General features: G+C 36.7%; 1 protein-coding gene across 2 annotated transcripts in view; it reads right to left on the bottom strand.

Moving 5' to 3' along the window:
- NPAS3 (neuronal PAS domain protein 3) overlaps window positions 1–25,539 on the bottom strand; it is an 864,939-nt gene that overhangs the window by 586,985 nt on the left and 252,415 nt on the right. For both annotated transcript variants that reach the window (XM_036844032.1, XM_036844033.1), the window contains exon 2: window positions 9,492–9,736. In XM_036844032.1, the coding sequence (XP_036699927.1) occupies window positions 9,492–9,736 (245 nt within the window). The remainder of the gene's footprint in view (window positions 1–9,491; window positions 9,737–25,539) is intronic.

Genomic DNA, 25,539 nt, shown 5'->3' with positions numbered 1-25,539 from the left:
CAAGGAATTCTGATGACACATTAAGATGACTGGGGTCTTTAGCTTCCATTGCATTCATACATTTTGCTGGCTCCACTGGCCTTGTTTACAAGGACAGTGCCTTTGTTATAGATTCTTAGAACTCCCTAGAAGAGTTCCCTCCTCTAATCGTAGTAAAGGTATTATTTAAGTTTCCCAAGACGAGATGTTCATATAGCAAAAAAATGTGACTCACAACAAGGAGGTTTGATCTGATTGCTCAGCAAATGTAAATTACAGACTAGCAAAGCCTGAACAACTTGTTACAGATTTGTCTGCTACTTCAGGAGCTCAGTATCCATCGGACATACAATGAAGAACACGTTAGGTCATGTGTCAGGTAAGAAAATATCACTGTACCACTTTACAAAAGTTCCTGAGTATGCCCAAAGTGAGGCTCACCTGCATTGGCCTCCCAATTTTCCTTTCATAACTCTCTAGCATATATTGCACTTTAAAATTTTTTTTATGAGATCTTCACGTCTCTTTTCAAAATGAAAAATGATAGCAATTTTGCTTTTATGCTAAAATTCTTGTAAAAACCTGGATACTATTCATCTATTTTTATAGAAGAAAGCCAGTATTTCAAAGTATTTATATAAAACCCAAACTGTGTACACAGTCTGTTTTCATCATCAGTGCTGATATTCAACACAGCCTTATTTCCCAAACTGTAAAATTATATGTGAGGGATGTGCTTTAATTACAAAACATTACTGAATACTTTTTAAGTCTGTGCAGTGCTTTGGGAAGTTCTGACTGTGAAATCATGAATTTCCGTTTCTTCCAACTACTGCACACAGTAGCACTCACCCTTTGAGCACTCTTTCAACACCTAGTGATGGACTGATCTCAACGGACTATGGCAGAGACCACGGCAGCTATTTCCTAGTGACTGTGTTTTGTTCCTTTAGTAAAATGTTTAGGTTAGTAAGTTGTGAAAATTAAATTATACTAGACAATTTAGCCATATGTCTTCACTCTGTGTACACATGGTTTTGGAGACATGTTCAACTCTACCTGTAAATAACTAGCTTAGCTTTACCAATCTTATTCATTCTAGTGCTGATAATAATGTTGGATTCTTGATATACGCATCTCAAATTTCTTATTTCTAGTAATTTTTTCATGATGGTTACAGCCGTATCATGCCTTAATCCCCCAGCTGAATCAGACAAACAAATAATAAATTACGTGGGAAAATAAATCAAAATAATTATTTAACTGAACTGACCAGCTGTTTGATTAGTTAAGTCAAAATGACCAAACAATAGTCTTCGGTGGACAAAGCTTTAATCTTGTTTCTCTTTATAAGAACCTGCATCTAGAGAAGACTATCTGAAGAGCCCTCATTTGGATCATATGCAACATTAAATTGAGGAAGCAGAGAAAAACAGTAAGCCAGATCATGTCAATGACTTAAGATGACTTACACTTAATTTTTTTGCAATATATGCAATGCAGAAGATAGCGTGCATCCATGGAAACCTAGCAAAATCGGCAACACGATACCCCTGGCTGGCACACAATTTAGTTATGTTGGCCACTACAGTAAGTTCGTTACATGAACACACATTAGCTCTGAAGATACATTTTTTTTTAAAAAAACTCCACTTCACTTGCCATTCATTGTTATCACTATACCTATATAACAAACACAAGACCCAGCCTTTTACAGCTAACAGTATGCTTTTGACAACAATGGGTTCTAAAAAAGTACCTAAGTCCCTTCCAGTTCTAATGCTCTTTACAGGAGTTGGCAAACTACAGTCTTCAGTCAAATCCAGCCTGCCATCTGTTTCTACACAATCCATAAACTAAGAATTTTTAAAAATTTTTAACAGTTAAGAAAAACCATAAGACGAATAATATTTCATGACATGTCATAATTAGATTCCAGTGTCCACAAATAAATGTTTATTCAAATATAGCCATAGTCATTCAGTTACGAATTGTGTATGGCTGCTTTTGCGCTATAATACTTGAGTTGAATCACTGCAGCAGAGACTCTGTGGACCACAAAGGCTAAATTATTTACTATCTGGTCCTTTACAGAAAAAGTTTGCCAACCCTGTTCTAGAACTCTATAACCTAGTTTCTGTCTTGGCTTTCTAACTTCCCCTTTTAGGCAACCTTTGACCAAGTTCAGAAGAATAGACAACGTAGCACTAGTCATAACTTTTAGTGAAAAAAGGAAGGAGAATAACCAGGGTGTACCTTTGTGCTCCTATGACTCGTTACTGATGGAAATAAGTCATTTACAAAGTTTTGAAGAAAACCATATGTAAACAGTTTAATCAACCTTATTTCTTCCATATCCTGATGTTATTAAAATTGTTGATCACATTTCTTAAACAATACAACCAACTATGAAGCCCTAGAGAAGGTTAAGCCTGTGGGGAGTCAACAGTGACCAGTTGAAAAAGTAGGAAACTGGGACACAAGTTTCCATTTGGGGAGAGATTGGTTTTTCTTAAGTTTCTGTCATGAGAGTAAATTATAGTGCTTTTTAAAAAAATAACCTTTCTATTCTGGAATGATTTTAGACGTATAGATTCGTTGCAAAGTCAACAGAGAGTCCCCATAGACTCTTCACACAGCTTCCTCTAATTTTAGCATTTAATACCTTTTTAAAAGAATTCTTTTCACTGAATTTTAAATCTTCCGCCTTTGAATAGCCTAAAAATGTTTTCTGAATTTGGACACAGTGGTAACATTTGACCTAAGGAGGGCAGATCTCTACACATGAGCCATATATGTGTACATATGTTCATGTATAATGTAAAGAGGAAAAAGGGATACTGATGGACAGCTGGTGACGTATGCTAAACTTAGAAATGGAGGAAAATGTGCTGAATTGGGATTCCAGAGGTTCAAATTCCAGTCCCAAGCTTGTTATTGACTTTGTACCACTAAACTTCCCTCTTCATCAGTTTGCTCAACAAAATAGCAAAGGGATTGAAACAGATGATCTGTATGATCCTTAAACCCAAGATTCTCTTGGCCTTCTTGTCCTAGGTCACATGGTACATTTAATTGTATCAAAAGCTTGAATCTTCCTTCCTTCCTCTCTTTTTTTTTCCAAATGTATTTCTCAAGAGATGATAAATACCTCCAAGGTCAGGACCATGCCTTATACTTTCTCTATTTGTCCCCACCACAATATTCAGCAGAGGACTCAGAGGACTTACTAAGAGAAGGCACTCAGACATGTGTTGAATAGACTTGAATACACACACACAGGACACTTAGGGTTTCTTGACACTATTTCTTTTTTAACTTTCAACTCCTCAGCCTGTACATTAGAGAGATATATGTTGGCAGGGGAAGGCCATTACAGGGTAGGTACTCCTCCTAGAGGGCAGGGGGCAGAGGTAGGCTACCACTCCTCCTAGCTCCTACTCCGTACATTGTTTTTCTCCCCTTGGTTTCACACTTTTCCCATCATTTCCCCCATATTTTTCTTCTGCCCTGCCTTTTGTTTTTACTCTCCCTTTATTTTTCTTCTTCCTAGCTTATGACGTAGGCCCACCCATAGCTTTCATCAGCATTGTTTAGCTCTGCTAATAGCAATGCCAAGATACAATCCAATTCCATACAATTTAATTTGAAAACATGGTTAAAGACTTACTTTCCTGGGTACTGCACATGGAGACATACACAGATATAAGATGAGCCAGACTATCCCCTCAAATTGTTCATAGTCTAAATATAGAGAGACAAGTATATAACGAATTGTGAATTGATACTAAAGCAACAGACGGTATATCAGTAAGCTATAGAAAGAAATGACTAATATTCTGGGGAAGGGGAGAAGATTAATTTAGCAAGTAAATCTAAGCTGGCTTTTGGAAGATGACTAGTTCAGCAAAACCAAAAGAAGAAAAAGGACAATCCAGTCAGATGGTGGCATGTACAAAGGCATAAATGTTTGGGTAGTCGGTGTTGCTGGAAAAAAAGGAGATGACCACGGAGAAAGGGACAGACAGATGAATCCTGACGTAGGATGCAAAAAGAGTACACATGCACTCCTTTGCCCACATTTCCAGAAGTCTCCATAAAAATTTCCGTAAGAGGTGTTGTTTTTGTTCACCCCTCTTATACCTTTGTCATCACCATGAAAAGAGCTTCTCCCAAATATCTGCTGCTCCTTGACAGGGGGAAGACCTGAGCTGAACCCTAAGCAAGAAGACAAGCCCAGCCAGAGCTGCGGCAAGAATTAGAACCACACAGCTAAGCCCAACCTAGATCTGCCAACCTCCAGACTACCCGCAGCCACATGAAGAGTAAAAGCTTTATGACATACTTCTAAGATATTGTGGTTGCTTGTTGCCCTGGCAGTATAGCTAACTAGGACACCTGGATTTTCACACGCTTACAGTCATACTCTCATAAATACGCTTTCCTTGAGTTGGTGTTTGGAGTTGAGGCTAATTCTGGATGCTCAATAGTGCCAGATGCACTGAAAATAATGATGACCAATCAAATTCTTCGACAGCGGCATGTGGCAAGAACCCAGCAATGCTTTTTACATTCTTCATGCTACAGGTAGACTAGAGACTCCCCCTTCATAAATAGCAAAGCTTTTCCTGATAACATGTGAAACTTAACAGAATTAGAGTCTCAGGGACTTACTCCACCATCAAGCCCATATTTGTCAGAAAGTGCTTCCTGTCCAGTGTCAAAGATGGAGATCCTAGGGATGTGTGGTGACATCAGCATTGCTCATCCCATCATGATGTAAAACTAAAGAAAGTAAAAGGTTAGTTCTTAAATGAACTTCTTTCAGAAGTGATTAACTTCATCGGAAAGATAGTAAAGGATAATAACGTGTAATTAAAGAGCCTTCCTGGAAGCATATCTAAGAAAAGGCAATCATATCACGTATTTTCATACACTAGTAAAACTTGGCACTTGCTACCAAAATAGGCAGGAATGAACGTTGTCAGCTCAGCTTTTGGATGGTTTTATTTCCATTTCACGCCACCACTGACTTTGGGTTGAGGCAAATGAAACTAGAGACTAGAGCAGGGAGTCAGGCTCTCAGTCTACTGAGGATGATGGAGTTAAGAAGGGGAACCAAGCAAGCACCAAGTTTCCATCTTCTCTCCTACTTTCCTAGCCTTATAGGAAGCTCTTTTTCACAACCTAAGGGTTCACCCTGGGCTCTCTCATTTACTGGTGTTTAAAAAAAAAAAAAGAATACCACAGGCTGTTATACATGCCATGTATTGATTCTAAGAACTTTTCTTTTACATGTTTTTTTAATAACAAGGAATATGACACTTGCCTCCAAACATGAATGTCATTTGGTAGAGGTAAATGTGTGTCAGCACACAGTAAAATGCCAGAACAGGAATAAGAAGACCTTGGAGCTGCTTAAACCAAGAAGACCTATCACTCAGAGTGTCTTGGAATCTCTACCTTCTATGGAACTAGAACCATTTTATAAAATGCTATATGAATCTTGGAGACAATCATTATAGTAGTAATTCAATGTCACTCTGAAGGATATCCTATCCTCATTTACCCTACATGACTGACTTAGATGAATCCATTAAACATCACTGCTTAAGTAACAGTCTGGTCTTTGGCTAAAGATAGATTATAAGTTGCTTAAATAAAGACCTGCAAGTCTCCTCTCCTCTCAGAAACATCTACATTAAGTCACAATAGATGCCTGAAATAGTGAAAGGAAATTCCATGAAAATACTAAAGTTCTTCCCTAATGTGTTCAGTCAATTTTAATCACCAGTTGTCTTGCATATTTTTCAATTGTTCCCTTCCAAAGGCTAAAAATGTCTTGTATTTTACATATTGTAACATTCTGGCTTGTCACACATATAGGCAAATTGTTGTTTAAAAGCTGCAGCGTTTAAAGTGAAATAAAACTTATGCTTACAGTGGTAAATATTCCTGGATTAATAGAGTTGCAGGAGATATACTCCAAAAATTGACTGAAGTCTGTGATTGATATTAGAAAGACAGAAAATTTATCTAGTTTTAGCAAATGTCAAATCAGCAGCCATTGCTTTTAAGATTAATAAAAGATATAATGGTTTCTAGATAGCCTCTAAATAGAGATAACTATGAATGGAGAAGTGATTTACCAACAGTCACCACAATGAGATTTCTTTAAAGGTTACAATCATCAGTTATTTAGTTAAAACACTGCTGAGAATATCTGGTCATTTTTTGAATAATGCATAACGTCCATTGTAGATTTGATCTGTATTATAACAATAGAGATATTTCTAAAATAATAGGAAAAACTATCTGTTACCTTCCAATTGCTTAACATATCACTTCCATGAAGTAACTGACTCAGGACATATTACACACTGTCACCTGAGTGTTCTTTCTGCAAGCATAACTTGTAATAATCTGTACACAATTGGCATCACAAAACAAACTCATCAAACGTTACAGACTTTAAGAAAAGATGTAATGAACACAGGGCAGAATAAAGGACCTTTCTGAAGCAGTAAATTAAAATGATTAAATTTCTATATAGTTGTTTGGGACAAATTTAAATTTAAGTTTTGAAATTTAATTATTAAACATGAACAACTCATTGCATTAAAAAGACATGTTGCCTACATCGTATAAGTACTTTTCATATATATTTCCAAATGCCTTTAGGTTTATTCAAGAGACTGCTTGGAGAAGCACGAAGTATAATGTCTATCGTTTTATTGTTGGATTATGAACTTCACTTCACATGATGCTGCAGGCTATTTATATAAGCTTGTTTATCCATATGAACTTCTTCAAGGGCACAACATACAACACCTTAATAAATTAAAATGAATTTCTTTTGATGTTGTTTCATGAATGTTTGATCAGAATGAGTAGCAGGTTTGCATTATAGAACTAGAGCAAAGCAATAAAAAATACATATATCGTACAGCAGGACCAGCTTATAGAAAGTGCCCATTGCATTCCTAGCAACATTAGAGAGCCAAGGTAAACAGTATAGAGTCTCTATACTTCAGTACAGTATAGTCTTCAGTTCTAGACTATCATCAGTTTCCTAATAGAGAGAATATGCATGTGCCAAATTGGATGCTCTGCCATAGTCTGGATAAAATTTTTTAAGTAATAAAATCTGGTATCTCTTTCCAGGCTTCAAAACATCCATCCCAACCTCCACATTTTTCTCACTGACACCACCATGTTCCTCCAAAGACTGAAACACCGTTATGGGCAGAGATCATATTTTATCTTGTTTTTATCCATCTTCATCATTAGTAGTTACAGAGTTGAGTTGACTGAAGGTCACAAAATAAAAATGAATTATTAGCCATAGTCCAAAGCTGAGAGCATTCTCACCTGGAATGTTTGATGATAGTGATAGAAATCAAATATCATTGCTAGAAATGATATCTGATAGAAAGAACCCTAGACAGAAAAGCAGAACAACGGGATTCTAGTTTTAGATCTTCTAACACTTAACCGTAAACCCTTTCTATATCATTTCCCTCACCTGTAAAATGAGGGCTTAGTTCTATAGTATCTATAATTGTGCACCTCTAAAAGGCCATGATTCTAAAAGCAAGCAGAATTATCACATCGTAGAAGAACGGACAGATCATGGAACCATTAGGTTTTTCTACTTTGGCAGCCGCCACTACCAAGGAAGCCTATAAACTGCCAACTCTCTTAAAGAAAAGATGGAAATAAAAGATAATTATGTTAAACAAGTTAATATAAGTCTAGTCCCTCAATGTATTTCAAATTGAATAAGAAGATTAAGAATATATTTTGCATGTTGTGTGATTTCTAACCTGCTGTATTTATCCATTCATCTTACATGATTTGGAATAAACACAAAGACAACCTACTGAATAAACTCTTAAGTATTTACTAGGATTATATTCACATCTTTAGCTTGGGAAAATTCACCACTACTTTAGCATCTGCAACATGGACTGGTGTATTACCAAGTTGACATCAACATTCTTAAGGGCAGAAGGGCTGTAGAAGAACAGCATGAATGTGCCTTGGTTTATTTGTACTCTGCTACCTTATACTTACACCCTGCCCTTGAGAGCTATCTCTGTTGTATGTTCTTCTCAACCTTCAAATGTCATTCTTATACTTAGAGCAGGAGTCTGTGAACTCTGGCTTGTGGGCTAAATTAGGTGGCAGCTGCCTGCTTTGTAAGTATAGTTTTGTTAGAACACAGCCATACCCTGTTGTTTACATGCTGTCTATGGTTGATTTCATGCTACAATGGCAGAGTTGAGTACTCCGCCAAAACTAAAATATTTACTATATGGCCTTTACATAAAATGTTTGCTAACCCCTGCTCTCGAGAAAAATAACTTGTTACAATTTGAATTCTAATTTTCCTTCTCTAATAAGCCTAAGAAACACAATCTCTAAGTAACAATAGCAAAGATATAAACAGATTCACACAGGTACATACCTACATATGATTATACCTCTCAGCACAGAATTGTCAATAGTCACTGCTTTTGACCCTTCGTTTTAATTTGAAACCTATAAGAGGTTATAGCTCTCCCCTAGTACCCTTCCCTACAACAGCCAAGAGTACAGGGACTTCATAAGTCATTGTCAAGGTGTAATCACATAACTAAAGAATCTAATTCCTCCCCCAGAGGAGGCTGCCTACAATTCCACCAAATGTCCAGTTTTATTCCACGCTCATCAAGGGCCTAGATACAAGGTTAAAGCACAAAACCCAGCAGATTCCGTCCCATGCCTTGAATGATACATTTTCAAGACAGAAAATCAATGACCAACACCACATGTACATCAATAAACATATGCATGCATATTCATATGTTTAAAATCTCATCAATTATTAGGCGTTTCAAGAACACACAAGAAAATAACCCTCTTAAGTATCAGAGTGAAGAAGGCCTAAAATTTCTAAATAATAAGTTTTAAGGGAAACTGCACCAATGATTGGGAGCACAAATACATGTTTATATTTATAAATTTTATGCAATATGCATAAAGAGTTGAAACATTAATGCATACATTAATCATTTTGTTAGTCAATGAAATCATTACTCAAAATGCCTGCTATAGTTGTACTTTGCTCCCATCCTCTTTTGTAACTAAAACCAGAAAATATTAGCCCTACCCTTTAACAAATACTCTCATACTCCACCCCTTAATAATAATTTGCATGTATTAGCATAACATAAATTAAACCCAAGAAGCATATAAATGTTAAGTCATTTCATTCTCATTTCCCTGAAACCTTATCTATAGTGTTAGAATATTTAGGCTGACAGACTTTTTGAAAATAAAATAGAAATAGAAGAGGTATATTTCACCTTCACATGGTGTCTTTCTCATGCAGAGTTCAGATTTCCACATTTGTATCCCTTTAAAGGATTTGATATGCAGGAAAAGAAGAAAGGATGATGGTAAACATTTCAGCTTAGAGACACCTACAGACCACCATATTCCAGGATGAACAGTGGCTGAAGCCTTACCTTTTACTGACGTGTTAGGTGGAGGGCCTTCCATTCGCAAGTTCCATGGAGGGTCCCCCTGGTTAGCAAAGTCTCTCATTTTCAGATAGCTAATTGTAAGTCGAATGATGGAGGCCTTGTCAAGCTGGCTAGTGATGGCTGCAGGAAGAGGCAACAGCTTGGCCAGTTCATAGAACTCAAAGTTTTCTTTTCCCCGGCGGGAGCGAGCAGCATCCCGGGACTTCTCCTTTCTCAATGCTTGTAAACTGGAATCAAAGGAGTGAAAAAGTGTTGTTTAGAACATGGGATCCTGTCATCAGGCATAAACTGCTTTTCCTTTTACTTCTTTTTTCCCCCAGCAAAAATCTACCAAAATCATCTTCAAAATTCCAGGGACATAGTAAAAGGAGTTCCAGACAATGACCTCTAAAACCATAAATTCTACCTCTGGGCTTATATGCCATAAACTCAAGTGTAATGAGTAAAAATAGTTTGCTTGTTAAGTTTTTTCCTCCAATCACTTATGCACTGAGATATATTCATTGTTTCTAAGACATAAGATTTCCAGGTGATGCTGGATGTTATCAGCTATGAGCAATTTAAAAGATTGGGATTGTATTTATATATCTATTCTTAAGCTAATGGTTTTGTTCATTTAACCATTATCACTATGGAATTGTAAAGCATCAGAAGGACACATTTGAAAAAATTTATTTCAATTACCATCTTGAGAAACAAAGGGTAAACAAACACACAGTTCACAGAATTAACAAATAAAATGTTGGTGTGCTTCCAGCCCTCAATAAGAACCATGACCTTCAGTCACATAAAGAAAACATCTTATTGGAAATGAAGATTTCAATGTAACTATATAAATGCACTGGTAATTGATTGATAAGAGAATACTTTAATTCTTTATTAATGAACATACATTCATAGATGGATAGGCTCTCTAACATACTAGAGAATAAAATATATCACCCAGAAAAGTCAAACTTTAAGATAACATAAATTTAATGTTGAAAGATAAAGCCCTGTATGGGTTATTAAAATTTATAAACATTATAGACATATTACTTCACGTAAGAGGCAACAGGTGGGATCCAGCATTTTCCTTTAACTATTCACGTACATTTCTGTTTGAAGTTTGCTCATATTGCTGAGGGCAGAATCTAGCACAACTGAAGTTGTATGTGAGCATCTGACAGGAAAAGTGCACCTACTCTGAATTGCTCCGTTTTGTGTCTGATGAAAAATAAATTCAAAATCAGACTGTGATGATAAATAATTGGGCAATATTTACAGTATCAAGGTATTATTAACATCATTTGTAAGTATCCATTTTATTGGACTTTGAAGGCATTTTAAATCTTTGAATCTAGCATTCTGGTTTCCCATTACAAAATATCAAGAAAGAGAAATAAGAAGGAAGCAAGACCAGAGGAATAGATTAAAGTGAGTCCAGCAGTGTGGCTCCAATCTCTTAATATGAGCAATAACATTCCCTATTACCTTAGACCACATCTGATATTGTTCATAGTGGAAACACTGTTTTCACTGCAGACATTTCAGGTATCTTATTGAATATCTATGTGATTTAAGTAATGCCATAATGCTATGGTCAAATACTTGCTAGGCTAATACCCCTACCGGTTTCATGTTCACTCTATTAATAAAATATTCTACATTAGCTAATTAATGAATTTCTCAGAACTAGACAAATTAATGCTATCATTTTCAGAGTCAAAGCAGTCACAGGTGACAAACTTTTGTCTTAATGTTGGTGATAAGCAGAAACATCACTAATTTATAAGGAAAAGACATGTTATGCCATTTATTTCCCAAAATTTTAGCTGGCCTCCATTCACTTCTTTAAATGCTCAGTGTGGCTTGTTGAAAATTATGTAAATAAAAGTAAGAGATGCCTTACAATCTGACAAAGTATAAGTATAACCAGGATCCAGGTCAACATCGTAGGATAAAACAATGATTCATAGCCCTCCCTCTATATAATAAAAGTAATCTAACACCATTTAAGTCAGCTGTGCCAAAAGAACTATGTCATTTGACATGTTTTCTCTACCACTTGTAGAGTGCAGTGGTTCAAGTTCAATGCTTTGCTCTTTTTGTGTTCTTGTAATCGAATACTACTCCAGAAGGTGGGCTGAACTTACTTTTTTTTTTTCTTTTCTTTTTGGTCCAGTAAGTGACTATGATGGAGCTCTAGAGCAGGGGCTGCAAACTCAAGGGCTTGCAGGGAATGTCAATGAGTAAAGAGGCCTGATGCCACCTGTGGAGAAGTGGAGGATGAAAGCCCAGGCAAAGGAAAGCGCACACCGTTTCAGCTTTGCGTGTGCTGCCTTGGGGGAAGGCATGCCTAGTGTTGCCAGATTTCTAATGTTGCTATTTCTAGAAAACAAAATCTAAATTTTTACATAGCACTTCCAATTTTATGTTATGTGTTAATTTTATGTTAACTAATTGGAGTTTTTAAAAATCATGCGAGCCAAACAGAACATGCCATTTGGTCAATAATGGAGCAGGGACTCATTTTGCAATTGGGTAATAAGTTGGGAGGCCAATTTTGCCAGAAGTTTTACATGGATGTTATATATAATTTTACTTACACATGTCACTTAGTGATCACAAATGGATTCACTTGTTATCTAATTAATATTACTAATATTCACACTAGGAATTTCTCTATTCAACTGAAGCAAGTAGAGGATTAGGCAGTTATTCTGAAATTGATATCACTGCATAGGGTTATCAATAATCTAAGGAAAAAAAAAACTAATCCTAAGGGTAGGCAAAGCCCAAGATCACAGGGAGCAGCCCAATGAGCTCCAGGGGTGAGGTAGAGGGGAGATGACTTCTTTTGTCTACTCAAAGGGGAATATGTGGACACTAAGGTTTTGGGGTGCCTTGCCTAAACATTGCCCTCTGACACTTGACTTTTCTAAAATAGCACTTACTTTACGTGTTCCCATACTACCTCCTTATCGTTTTTCTCTTCTCTACCTCTCCCCTTTTTAAAGAAATCTCTAACCCACAACTGTGTTACCCTACTGGAGTAATCGTCCTGGCTATAATCTTAATAACAATGGGTTTCCATGACTCCCACATCACATCATTATGCTGACACGATAGTACAGAAGACTTTCCGAATGATAGCACTGTGTCTGTAATAAGTAGTAACTGGTTTTGAGGGCAACAGCAATAAAATACAGTTAAAGGATTATAAAGGTTGTGGAGATGCTGATACAATAGATGAAGCTAAAGTCCTTAAGACAATGACAGATTGTGGATTAATCTTTTGCCTGCTTTTGTGAAGTAGAGCCTAGTTACAAGTAATTCTCAAACTGAATTAAGGACTACATTAAAACCTAAAATAAATTTGCATTTATACATTCTGTTCTAAACCAAAACATTATGGTTGCATTTCTATATACTAAAGAAAGAATGGATTGTCTGTATGTGAGTGAATGTTATGGCCTGATCTCTGCCACCTAAAATACGATTAAACAGTAAATACTCCTTGGGTCCAAACTTCCCACTGCTTTAAAGTTCTTTCACTTGGACTCTGAATAACAGAAAACCCTCCACAAATCAAAATTTCAACTCTCTTTGATGACGACAGTATCATCCTCACTAATAATTACCACCACCAGCAACAAAATCAACAACTATTTCCAAAGACACACACACACGTATCTGAAAATCATAGGCAAAATTATGTATATATGTGTATATTTTGGGGGTGATGGTAAATGATTTTCAGATTTTCAAAAGGGGCCCAGCACCCAACCAAAAAAATAATAATCTAACGTATAGAATTTCCTCATATAAGGATTATAAAGTTGGATTCTGCCCTCTTTTTGCCATTGATGTTGCTAGAATTAACTTATCCTAAAGAAATACCTTGGTTAAAATAATATTACTTTATGTATGTTTCCGTTCAACACTTTGAAACAATTTTTACATTCTATAGTTATATCTTTAAGCATAGCTGACAAGCAATCAAAAAAGAGTTTACTAAGAATGAAGATTTAGCAGTCAGTGCTTATAAATGTAAAGTGATTTTTTTAATATTTCCATCTATTTTAAGTTCCTTTGGCAAGTTGTATATTTTGCGGAAAGAGTCCCAGTGAAGGAGTTATGAGACCCACTTTGGCCACTGTAGGCATTATAATTCTAAGTCTCTAAGTTGAGCCTCAATTTTATCATCTTAGATCATGAGAATGACAAACAAGGAGTATTTGGCAAATCTCCTGGGACCACTGCAATGACTCATATGATAATTTCATGGTAGTATATTGTAGACCACAAAGAGTTAAACCCCTTGGACAATTCTAAATTTTAACTTATTATTAACTGGGGGATTTTTGTGGAAACTAATGCCTGTGGCCGGCAATTTGTTATGTGATATTGATACATCTCTGGTCAATAATGTTTGGGTAACAAAAGATGTATTAATACATCTCTGGTCAATAATGTGATAACAGTTAAGATAGTTTGTAAGCTCTAAATGTGGTAGAGTCTACTTCAGAGTTTTACAACTAAGAATTTTACTAAGTTGGAAAGACTTAAGAATGCTTAAAATATAGTCAACCCTTCCTTAAACTTTCTTGGAAGCACAGGGGTTAGGAGTAGGGGCTCTGTAGTCAGACTGTAAGTATTCACATCATCACACAGTTACTAGCTGGGCTACCTTGGATAGGTGTCTCAACTTCTTTAGGCCTCAATTTCCTCATCTGGGAAATAGACATTATATTAGTACATACATCACAATATTGCTCAGAGGAGTAATTGAGCTAATATATGTAAAGTGCTAAATGCCTGCCATGCTGTAAACGTTATATAAGCATCATTAACTGTTATTACAGTAATTGTAAAACTTACCTGGGGACAAAAGCCCAACTGTTTTGATCCTAGTACCACATCTGATTATAACCTTATTCCTCCACAATTCTTTGTAATTTTCTTTAACCAGTAGCCTCTTTCCTACCACTTTTTTTTTTTTTTTTTTACTCTGGTTACAGTTTTATAATTCTGAATACTTATTTGTTTTCCTCATTGTCCTCTCAAACTGCCACTTGTGACCTTCATTTTGTAGTAAATTTTATTTCCCAGTGACAGTAGAAATTAAATCAAAGGCCTGACTTCTGCTTGGTGACAACCCTAAACTGCTGATTTCTGAAACTCCTTCCATGTTCTCTCAGCTCACGATTCTCACTTTCTTTAAGTTCTGTCTGCTGCCTCTCTCAGCATGTCCTCCACACTAGCGGAAGGCAGAGGGTAAGTGTGTGGATTGCAGAGCCAGACTGCCTGTATTTAAATCCTGGCTCTATAACTTACGAATTATGTAAACTTGAGCGATTTACTTAACTTCTTTTGCCTCAGTTTTTCTCACCTGTGAGATGGGATGATAATACTATCTGCTTCATAAGGTTCTTGTTGAAATTAAGTGAGGTAATTTTTGTAAAATATTTACAGTGGTGCCTGGCACACAGCAATACTCTATAAGATGTGTTAAGTGAAAACCTAAGTTTAGGTCACACTGACTGTTCTATGCTTTAAGGTCCATTTATAATTTACACTCTGTTCTCACCAATATGATTTCTATCCACTGGTTCTGATATACCACATTGTGTACTTCAGTTAAATAAAACTACTTGATTGCAGAGATATTGATTTTTCATTATGGTCCTCCTTATGCCTATGGTCTATCTGTTTTATACCACAGGTCTACTCAATAACTTGTTCAAATAAAAAATAAAACATATGTCTCATTAATGGAAGGTTAAATGTTTATAAATAAGTGATTGCCTGTACTAAGAATAATAAGGGGTCATTTTTTTGTTCCCTAAAGTAGAAAAAAGTGGCATTCAAATGGTAAGACACTCAATTTTGTTTACATAGAAAAATGAACATCCACACAGTAGTTAAGGGAATGGGTTACTCGGGAAGATGGCGAAAGCTTCTATGGAAGACTTGAAAATTGCAATGATAATTATGAGTCAGAAAGAGTATATGTGCACTCCTAACAGGAAGAAGATCTTTCAAAGTATCTCCCAAAACATCACAAATCTGAACGTTCTCTTTAATGTCAGGCAAAGCCCCAAATCCAGGACCATGGAGAGCTCAGCCAGAACATCTGGAACAGGGAAGAAACTTGAAAGGGCAGCAGCATTTTCTGCTCTGGCCTCCGCATCAGGGGCAAGGCTGAATCATGAAACTTTACTTGAGCCAGCAATGAGACAGGAAAAAAAGGTAAAAACTTAAAAAAAAAAATAGGTACTGCCACTATCACAAAGCCAATATTATGAAATATACTCAGGACTTGTAATCTCTCTGAACTGCCACAGAGCTGGATAAGGGTGTCAATTTTTCACTGGGCCACTTGTCCATGGTGGAAAAAACAGATAATTTTGGATGTGATGACTCATTAAATTAAAAGAGGTAAGTTATCTTTTGTGGCTGGTCTTTTGTAAAATTTAGTTTTGCAAAATTGATTATTTGGTTTCCTACTTCACAGAAATGGCGATAATGACTGCGGAAACAATATAGCTGGAGATTTACAGAATATAACAGAGCAAAAATAATAATTGTCACAGAGGAACAACAGAAGTAAGTCAACTTAATCAAATGTTTCTTCTCCGATGACTTCTTCATAGCATAGATTTCTATCAGTTATTTTTTTACGATTTATAATTATATTCGTGGAATGGCTTCTTATATGGACATGACTGACAGATCCACACTCTCTTACACAAAAATCCTCTCTCTAAGCCTCAGCTTTAACACCTTCATGTAAACTTTTAGAATACAATAACTAGTTTATAAAAGAACACGGAGAGCTTCCCTGGTGGCGCAGTGGTTAAGAATCCACCTGCCAATGCAGAGGACACGAGTTCGAGCCCTGGTCTGGTGAGATCCCACATGCCGTGGAGCAACTAAGCCCTTGCGCCACAACTACTGGGCCTGTGCTCTAAAGCCCGCGCACCACAACTAAGAGTAGCCCCCATTCGCCACAACTAGAGAAAAAGCCCATGCGTAGCAACAAAGACCCAATGCAGCCTAAATAAATAAATAAATAAATAAATAAATTTATTAAAAAAAAAAAAAGGAACACGGCAGGTTTTGTTCGTCTAACTGTAGGGGAAAGGAAAGGTAGGGTCAAAACTACTTTAAATTTTACCTTTTTAAAGTACTTCTAAGGAGCCAGACAGGCAGTTTTTTATGGATTTTCCTACTTGTTTTGCTTAGGAGAGCCCAGCACTACAGACTTCTACTATTTATCAATTAATCTGGCATGCAGCCTCAAAGGAAGAAGGTCGACCTGTATTAAAAATGCAGCCATCAAAAATTCATCAAAGGCTGCAGCATTTTAACTCATGAAGCTTTGAACACCTGCATACTTGTCAGATCTCTGGTCATAGTTAATGGTGAGACCTAGAGTTACTCCGGTACCTACACCTGCCCTGACATGAGCTGAATGAGGAGACTTCCCAGGGAAAAACTACAGTGAAGATTCTATAAGCACTGCTTGCCCTTCCTTCGTTACTTTCAGTAAAACAGCCCACCACACACTGACATCACATAGAGTTCAAAGTCAATCAAATCAGCCAACTGCAAAGAATAAAAGTCTTTCAGAAGTATTTTTTTCCCCATGATTGTAAATATCAGCATTCTTACAAGGTAATATAATGGAGAAACGCATAAACAACTATTATCTGGTAGGATTATGTACAGCATAATTCACAAATTGAAGTCTTTTAATGCTCTCCAAGAAAAGGTAATAATTTCAGAAACCTTCCTTTAATGTGTGAAGAAAGCAGTATAGTATATGCTGGAAGTAAAAACTGGAACCTTCAAGTTCAAGGTAAGAACTCTGCTGCTTATCTAATGCACTGCTCATAGCTGTCATCATTAATTTATGTTAGCCTCTGTAAACATCAAGAGTATAATAGGCCAATTTCACAACTAAATATAGATGCACATTTTGCCCTTATATAAATGGCAGATTGCTGCTGTAGATCATCGCTGCAGCAACATGTCAGTAAAGATGCACTGTTTGATGGTCTGATGCTCACACAATATATAAAACCAGTTGTAATGGTTGTTTGGAAGCAAAGTGTAACATAGCAGCAAAATTTCATTTGTTCCACAAACTCAGGATATATTAAGCTTGGCTGACAAAGACTGCTTGATGTGCTAAATCAGTTTGACCTTCATTCTTGCCTTATTTTTCTCATTTAACATGTGAAATGACCATTATTTTTCCCCCATGTAAGAAAATATCATGAAATTGATTGCTTAAAACCAGTGTCAAAAACATCTGCAACTGCTAACATTCGATGAAGTATCAAAATCAAGATGCATCCTTAAAATGTTTAAACTAAGATATATTCTGATTGAATAATCATGACCCATTTCTGACTTGTGGTAAAATAGATCAAAAGAGTAATTAAAGCCATTCAATTGAATGCCTTCCCTCATCTTCAGAAAATGCCTTGTGTATGTTTGAACTTAATAATTAAATTAATTGGTTTTAGCCAATGAGCATTTTTATTCTTAACACTTTAAATAAGAGGATTTAATTCCAGAATGAGTCATTAGAATAGTAATAAAGAAAGCTGAGAGGTCCGCACAATCCTTTTCAACCAATGTTCACCTTGATTCAAATAACCCTTGAATGAACCACAGCAAGACCAAACTATTCATTGTATGCTTTGGTGTCTGCCAAAAACCTCCTGAATCAATGTGTTTTGTTCTTCATTTTCCCCCAGAACTTTAAGCTATCCAACTGGCAATTCCATAACAATGAAAAAAAATCTTGCAGCTTTATCAAGTAATTTCTCTCCACCCAATAAATAGCACTTTACCTTGAAGCAACTTGTATATTTCACACCTTAAATTTCTATTTACCAAATCAGCTAATCACTTCACAATTGAACTCAGAACAAAAAAAAATTATCAATTAAAGTGGTTGAAACTCCTGCAAATTACCATTTAGGAATGAAGTAATTGCTTTCATCAGGGCAGAAAAGCCCGCCAGAACAGAAATGTCACTTTAGATTAGTGTTCTCTCTCCTGAAGCTATGGATGACACAGCTGATATAAGACTAAATGCCAAGACCAATCAATTGCTTTTGTGGCTCTGCTCTGAGCTGCTGTAAAAGGGGCCATTTTCTAGGATCTACTCTTCATTATAGTAAATGCTATCTCCTTGGTAACATAATTCCATTTCTCATAAATTCTGTCTGAGCGCATTGTCCTAACAATGGATATTTGTGGAAAAGAATGCTGTTGGTTTAATGCACAGAATTAAGTGTGAATGGCTGTCAAACTGCTATAGTTTACTAGTTCTTAAACATAAATTTAAGTCTTATACATTAAAAAGAATTCTTGGGGAGAAATGAATGTCCTGAACAAGGGTAAGATATTTGTATTTGAAGGTTCTGTGCTACTGGTTTAGAATTTTGACTATTCTAGTACTTATCTGTTGTGTACATTAAATCAGTCAGCTCACACCAGAGGTGGGTGAACACATCACTTACTTTCTCAGCAGTGTAGTTTGCAAATGTGAAACCTCAGAAGCAAATATGGACTTGTTAGGCAACTGCATGTGATTTGTGAATAGGCACAACTGTATTAAAAGAAAAAAAATTTTTTCTTTCAGCTGAGCCATTCCTGGAAAGCACCCAGATCTTAATTTGTATTGTTCATCCCCCTGAAGTTACAAGAATCTGGGTTGCAGGCTCCAATTAAAAAGAAATTGAAGAAGCTAATATAGTGAGAAAGCAGCAATTCCCTGCACTGCTCTCTTCAGGTCTGAAGTTTAGAAAGAGATTCAGGATCACGGGTCTTTGCCCGACGTGGGATAAAGGCTTTCTCATCCCGGTGAGCACACATGTGTAACTTCCATTAGCAGTAACAGAAGTCGTGAGCACACATTGAGAGGAAAGTCTACTGCTAAATATTTGAAAGGGTCAGAGCATCTCTGCTGAAAGGCAGAATGAGAAGGAATGGTGGGCACCCTGTGACCTCAGGACATTTTACTAACCATCTAAAGGGCCATTGCTGGATTTCTATCACTCCAAGGAACTATAGTACTAATTTTCATAATATCAATGACAGGAAAGTGCATGTTGTTTCTACATTTTAAGATTATTCAGTACCGTCAAAGAAAAGCATTGACCTTAGTTAGCACCATAATCATAAAAGCAAACATCTTTGAATGTCTACTAAGTTTCAGGGTTTAAGTGTTTTAAGCATTATCCCATTTAATTCATGGTTGCCAATATCAGAAGGGGGGGGGCGTAACAGCATCTATGAAAAGCAGATCATCTCCGCTAATCATATTTGACCCTAAAACAGTGTTCCTTTCAGCCCCTATTTTGGGGGGCAACTAAATGGGTTTTATATCTTCCCTCTAACTTTCTGCCCTCATCCCCCAAAACTAGGAGTTTTCTTGTCTCAGGGAGGGCTTTCCCTGGATCCTAGACTTTCAGGGCTAAAAGCAGGACGGTCCTGGGCAAACCAGAACAGTTGGTCACCCTGGAAATGTTATTGCTTCCCATCTCACAAATAATAAGATCAAAGCACAGAGAGGGAAAGTAACTTGCCCAAGGCCAATGACAGCTGAAGCTAGAATCTGAACCTTGGCAAGATGAACCCAACACGTCCTTCTCACCACCGCACCACACTGCCTCTAGAGCAATGACGTCCTCGTGATTCCCCTTCTCCCAATTATATTTACACAATCATTAAGTTACCGATAAAGTTTTATATAATTTATCATCACCCATATAAATTCCATCATAATTGTTATGAAAACATTAATTTGTTAATAAAATGTCCGATAAACCCCCTATTTTTTTCAGGCTTATAAACACATTCCAATTTGGAGTAGGTAAATTTGCTGTTAATTGCTCTAAGTCCCAAACTAAGTCGCTTTGGAATTCAAATTCAAATGACCTTTCTAGAGGGAAAATTCATTTTTTCCTTTAATTTTCTTTAAGTGTGATTTCAAACACTTTTGAAAGCACAACCAAGTGGAAGAAAGCTTTTGAAAACTTTCAAGCTTGACAGGAGAAAGTTGGAAAGGAGAAAGCATGCTTTGATAAGTTTGAAGATCTTTAAGTATGAAAAATGAAAGTTATGGTCATGGGAACACTGCAAACAGCACACGCTTTTACTTAACATCAATGAACACACCACTAAACTATAACTGCCTGCATTTTTAACTGAAATAAGTGAAATGGTCATGCTTTCTTTAAACACTACAATTGAGAATACAGGTCCATCAGTCTAAAGAGACAATATACCCTACCCCTACCTAACTGACTTTTTCTACCCCTACCTAACTGACTTTTTTTTAAAGACATGTATTTTTATTTAACCTGTCATCAAGGTTCCAAAAGCATGGTATATAGTTACCAGGGGTGTACACTGTTACAATTTCTAGAGAACACTTAGGGAAATACATATCCCAAGCTGACTAAGGAGGCAAATAAATATATTCTGAAAGAATATTCACTGTCTCTTTGATAGACTTTAGAAACAAATTATGGAATATTCTCAAGATAGTGAACAAAGATGTTGAAACAAACCTTCAATGACTGGGGAAGTTTTTTTTAACAATATGCTAAGTGATAAAAGGCAATTCATAAAGCAGCATGTACAGTGGGTCAGACAACTATAGCGATATATCCATAATTATATAGAGAGAGAAAATATATCCAAACCAGGATTAATTCCCACAAGGCAAAATATTAAGATTGGTTATTTCTACGTGGTAGAAATTCCTTGTAGGGGGGTCAGAAGATGGGAGGTGATGGGGGGGCAGGAGATAACTAATTTCTGAAGTTTCTTCAATAAACATGTATTTTTAATATAAAAATTACTTCTTGAAAAAAACAACAGAAATGTGATTTTATGGACTCTAAGTTGAGCCTGAGAAGCGCTATGATGACCAAAGGTATTTTTCATTTAAAAAATGGTTTATCTGACAGTGCTATCAAATGCCATCCCGTCACCACTTCTTGCAATAGTAGGGCCTGAAAGATATTTCGAGAAAATGCTTGGCTTGGTCATTCCTCTAAAAGAGAACTGGAATTGAAAAAGCTGGGAGAGGCCTTCATCCCTCCTCAAGTTATCCCACATGAGTCTCCAACCAAATGACTGAGTCCTTCAGTCAGACAGCCTGGGCTCCTGGGTCCTTTGTGGCCCCCTAAACCCCAAAGCAGTGTGTTGCCCACTGTACAATATGCCAGCTGCCTGGTTGGGGATGGAGTGTGCTAGCGTTTAATGACTGACTTTTTCCGTGTGTCACTAACTCCTTGACAACCCGACGGCAGATGCAGATTCTTACCTGGGAGAAAAAACACAGACAAACAAACACACAAAATATTGCACAGAATGGGCTTCCTGAAGCAAAATCTCAGACCCTGACTCAAGTCTTGGTTAAGAAGCTGCCTCAATTAACGGTATCTTGAGATCTCTACTAAGTTCTATAACACTGACCAAATTATCATAGTCAGGATCATTGTTTTTTCATTGACTGCTGCACCTCCCACTTCTAACAGGTGTTGGCCCTCGGTGGTACAGTGGGTCCATGGCATTAGAGTACATATATGCAGCAGATAAGACTTTTATGTGCCAGGGATCATCATATGAGGTTTAATCTGAGAAGTCATAATACCTCACTGAGGTACTTTATAAAGCAGGACAACATAGGAAATGCCTGTTTATTTGTAGGCTTCCATTAATTAGTCAGGAACAAAGTCCTTCCAAAAACCCTACATTCTTTTGAAAAACCTTGATAGATGCTTAGTCCTCTCATTAAAATCTGACTTGGAGGAACTACAAGTAAGTTATTCTGAGCCACATGTAACTATGTAACAGGATGATAAAGGTAGGTAATATTTCAATGTATAAAATACATGTTTAAAACATGAAATTAAATAAGGGTAAAATAAATAGGCATTTTTTTTTATTTCATGAGTTTGCAAGCTGCTCATGGAAAAACAAAAGGCTGTACCATGATACAAGTATACATGAAACTAAAAAGACCCAGTTACCTTATTAGTTGCAAGTCAGCACTGAATTTACTGATATTGAATAATTACAACTTTAATAGTAACATGAATCCAAACTGTTGGTAGAAAGTTCTCAGATGTAGGAAAGCACATGATGATTGATTTGTAAGCTGAGTAAAAAGGACTGTTTAATTGAAACAGGGCAAGGGAAGCCAGAGATTTGCTCAACTGGCCCTTACCACAAAGCCTCCACAGACAACCTTAGTATCTGAATCCATAAGGCACCAAATAGTTAAAAAAAACACAAAATGTATACCTATGGTTGAATACTTCCTCCCTGACCTGTCATCCCAATACAGTCCTTGACCAAAATTGATATCCTGCAACCTTCTATTCACCCACAGGTACTTTACAGGAGCCCTTTCTTAAATTCACCTTCTGTCCTCTCTGCATTTCATTTTGTTTTGTTTGGGCTGAGATATTCATCTTAAAAGATTTTCCCTCAAGGTCTCCTTTTGAGTTATCAGCCAACAAAAGATCACTTAAGTCTTTAGTGTCACTTCTGAAAACAGTAGCCTTTCCCAACAGCGCACTTACAAAGATAGCATGGAGGTCAATGAGTTACCAAGAGCCATTCAGCAACTTTGTCTTGTTCCCATGGCTGTGAACCTGGGAGCTCGGAGCCGGAGCCCTAACCACTGGACCACCAGGGAATTCCCAGAGTCACTTTTCAAATACATACAAGTACATGTGCACTTGCATGTGTGCGCGTGCACACACACACTCACATAAACACACCACTGTTTTAAGGGGACTGAATTATATATATTGCCCTTCAAACTCTGTTTTCTTCCCCCTCAGTTTTGCTCCCTCATTTGCTTCTACACAATTTCCCTCTCAGAGAATCACTCATTGGATCTGGTCATATCTCTTCTCATAAAATTCATATATGTAAGAAGAGTGAGTCAGAGTTTTTTGTTGTTGTTGAATTATTATTAGCCTACTGTAAATGAATTTAAGTTAGAGATCACAAACTCAAATACCTGCAGAATCCAACAAAATTATACAAGTGAATAAAGAGGACGAGGTGAGAGAAAGCACTGCAAGCGTGACAATAAATGGCAACTGGGCCCTCAGTGTTGAGCAGGTAACAGGGAGTGGTGTGGACTATGGCAAACAGGAGAGCACTTGCCTAGCCAACAGGGGGCACACATTATTCAGGAAAAACAGTTGTTACTAGATGGCAATGTGGACCCAAAGTTGCCAAGTCTTCCTTTTCAAGAGAAGCCAGAAATCTAGATTCTTTTTTAATTAAAATCTTCCATTTTTTGAAAATATTGAGCATCTCATTTTAAAAATGCAACTTTTTGCAGGCTCCTATGGGTCTCATTTGGCCTGTGGCAGTTAGCAATCTATGGTTTAACACCATTAATAGGCTTCCTGAGAGTAGGATTTAATTATGGGGTACATAAGGCACAGGATATAAAGAGCTATAGCAGTCAGGTGACAATGAAGAAATGAGGAAGAAGCATAAAATGCAGAGAAATGCAGAAAGTTAGACTGGAAGAAAAGAAACTGTATTAACGGTCATTTTTCTCAGAGTGGTAGAATTTCTCCTTTCACTTTACTCTGTTTTACAAATTTTCTATAAATAATCAGGAAAAAATTAGATCAGTTACTATTCCATAAGATCTAACCTATTATTAAAAGTAGCTCAGAAAATTAAAAATACTCAGATGCATATTTGTGCATAGATCTATTCACCACATTTCAGCTACGCAGTTTCAAACATTTAATCACAACTGAAATTTTAGTCAGTTCACCATGATGGCATCATATATAAAAAAATCTTTCATTAAAAATTAAAATAGCAGAGAGCGATCAAAATGGTATAGTATGATGTGAAAAATTAAAACAGCTCTTTTCCAAATGAGTCAGAATGCACCCCCCCCCAAATTAGTGATTAAGTTCTGTTGACAATTTCTTAAAGTGCATGCTAAACAAGACTCTGTTGTTATCAGTGCAATAATAAAGTTGAGAGACAGTGTCTTGCATGTAGAGTGTGTCCTCAATAAGTATTTGTTGAAAGACAATTGTTGATGATCTGAATGTCCTTAAAAGTCATGATTTAAGACAGTAAACAACATATCCAGTAGTACTGCTCTTGAAATTAAATTTACCCAGTAAATCAGTTCTTGGGATGCTCTTATAGTAAAGAAGGGAAGGGAAAGAGAAAGGGAAGAAACACAGATACTCCTCTCTCCCTGCCAAACCTCAATACTCACAAGTTCTTCCTTGACAAAAATATTTAAATTCTCAAAACAGTTCTTCCCCTTTCTACGCTCTGAAAGTGGTGCTATAGTGAGTACCAAACTGAGGCAAGGAGAAAGAAATGTCAAGAGCCCATGTCATCTCTATTTATTAATCATACACTGTCGTATTCAGAACACCAGATCACCGTAAATCCTTCCCACAAGTCAGATAGAAACATAACAGGTGGAAATTTCTAAGGGGAAATCCCAGATCTTCACATAATTACTGCATCTCTTTGCTAGATCTGTGTTGTTTATGTGTAATCAGAAACACAAAAAAGTGGAGAGAAGCAGTGCTCCAAAGAGAATGCATAAGAAATCACAGAGAAAAGATTTCAGATGGCAGGGTACCTACAAATTAAGGCGAGCTATTAAATCTCTACAAGTTTCAGAGAATAAGACAGCCATCTAGAGAGACCTCCTGAAATTCAATAAAAGTTTTGGAACTACTGTTTTCCTATAGCTGAATCTCTTCTGCTTCTGGGTATGGGTTTTTTTGTCCTCTTATGTATTTATTTTAAAATAGATGAATATTTTATCATTACAAAAATACATCTATTAAGGGAAGCACATCTGCTTCCCCTACTGGGCCTTCTCACTTCCTTCTGGCCATTTGCTCCTAATCTCAGTCAGTATCTTTCTCCCTCTCGGATGGAGGCTGACAGCTCAGGTGGAAGGGAAAGCCATGATGTCTATGTGCAGAGTCTGCTG

Source organism: Balaenoptera musculus, chromosome 2, assembly GCF_009873245.2.
Source record: "Balaenoptera musculus isolate JJ_BM4_2016_0621 chromosome 2, mBalMus1.pri.v3, whole genome shotgun sequence".
NCBI lineage: Eukaryota > Metazoa > Chordata > Mammalia > Artiodactyla > Balaenopteridae > Balaenoptera > Balaenoptera musculus.
This window is presented reverse-complemented; position numbering and strand designations above follow the sequence as displayed.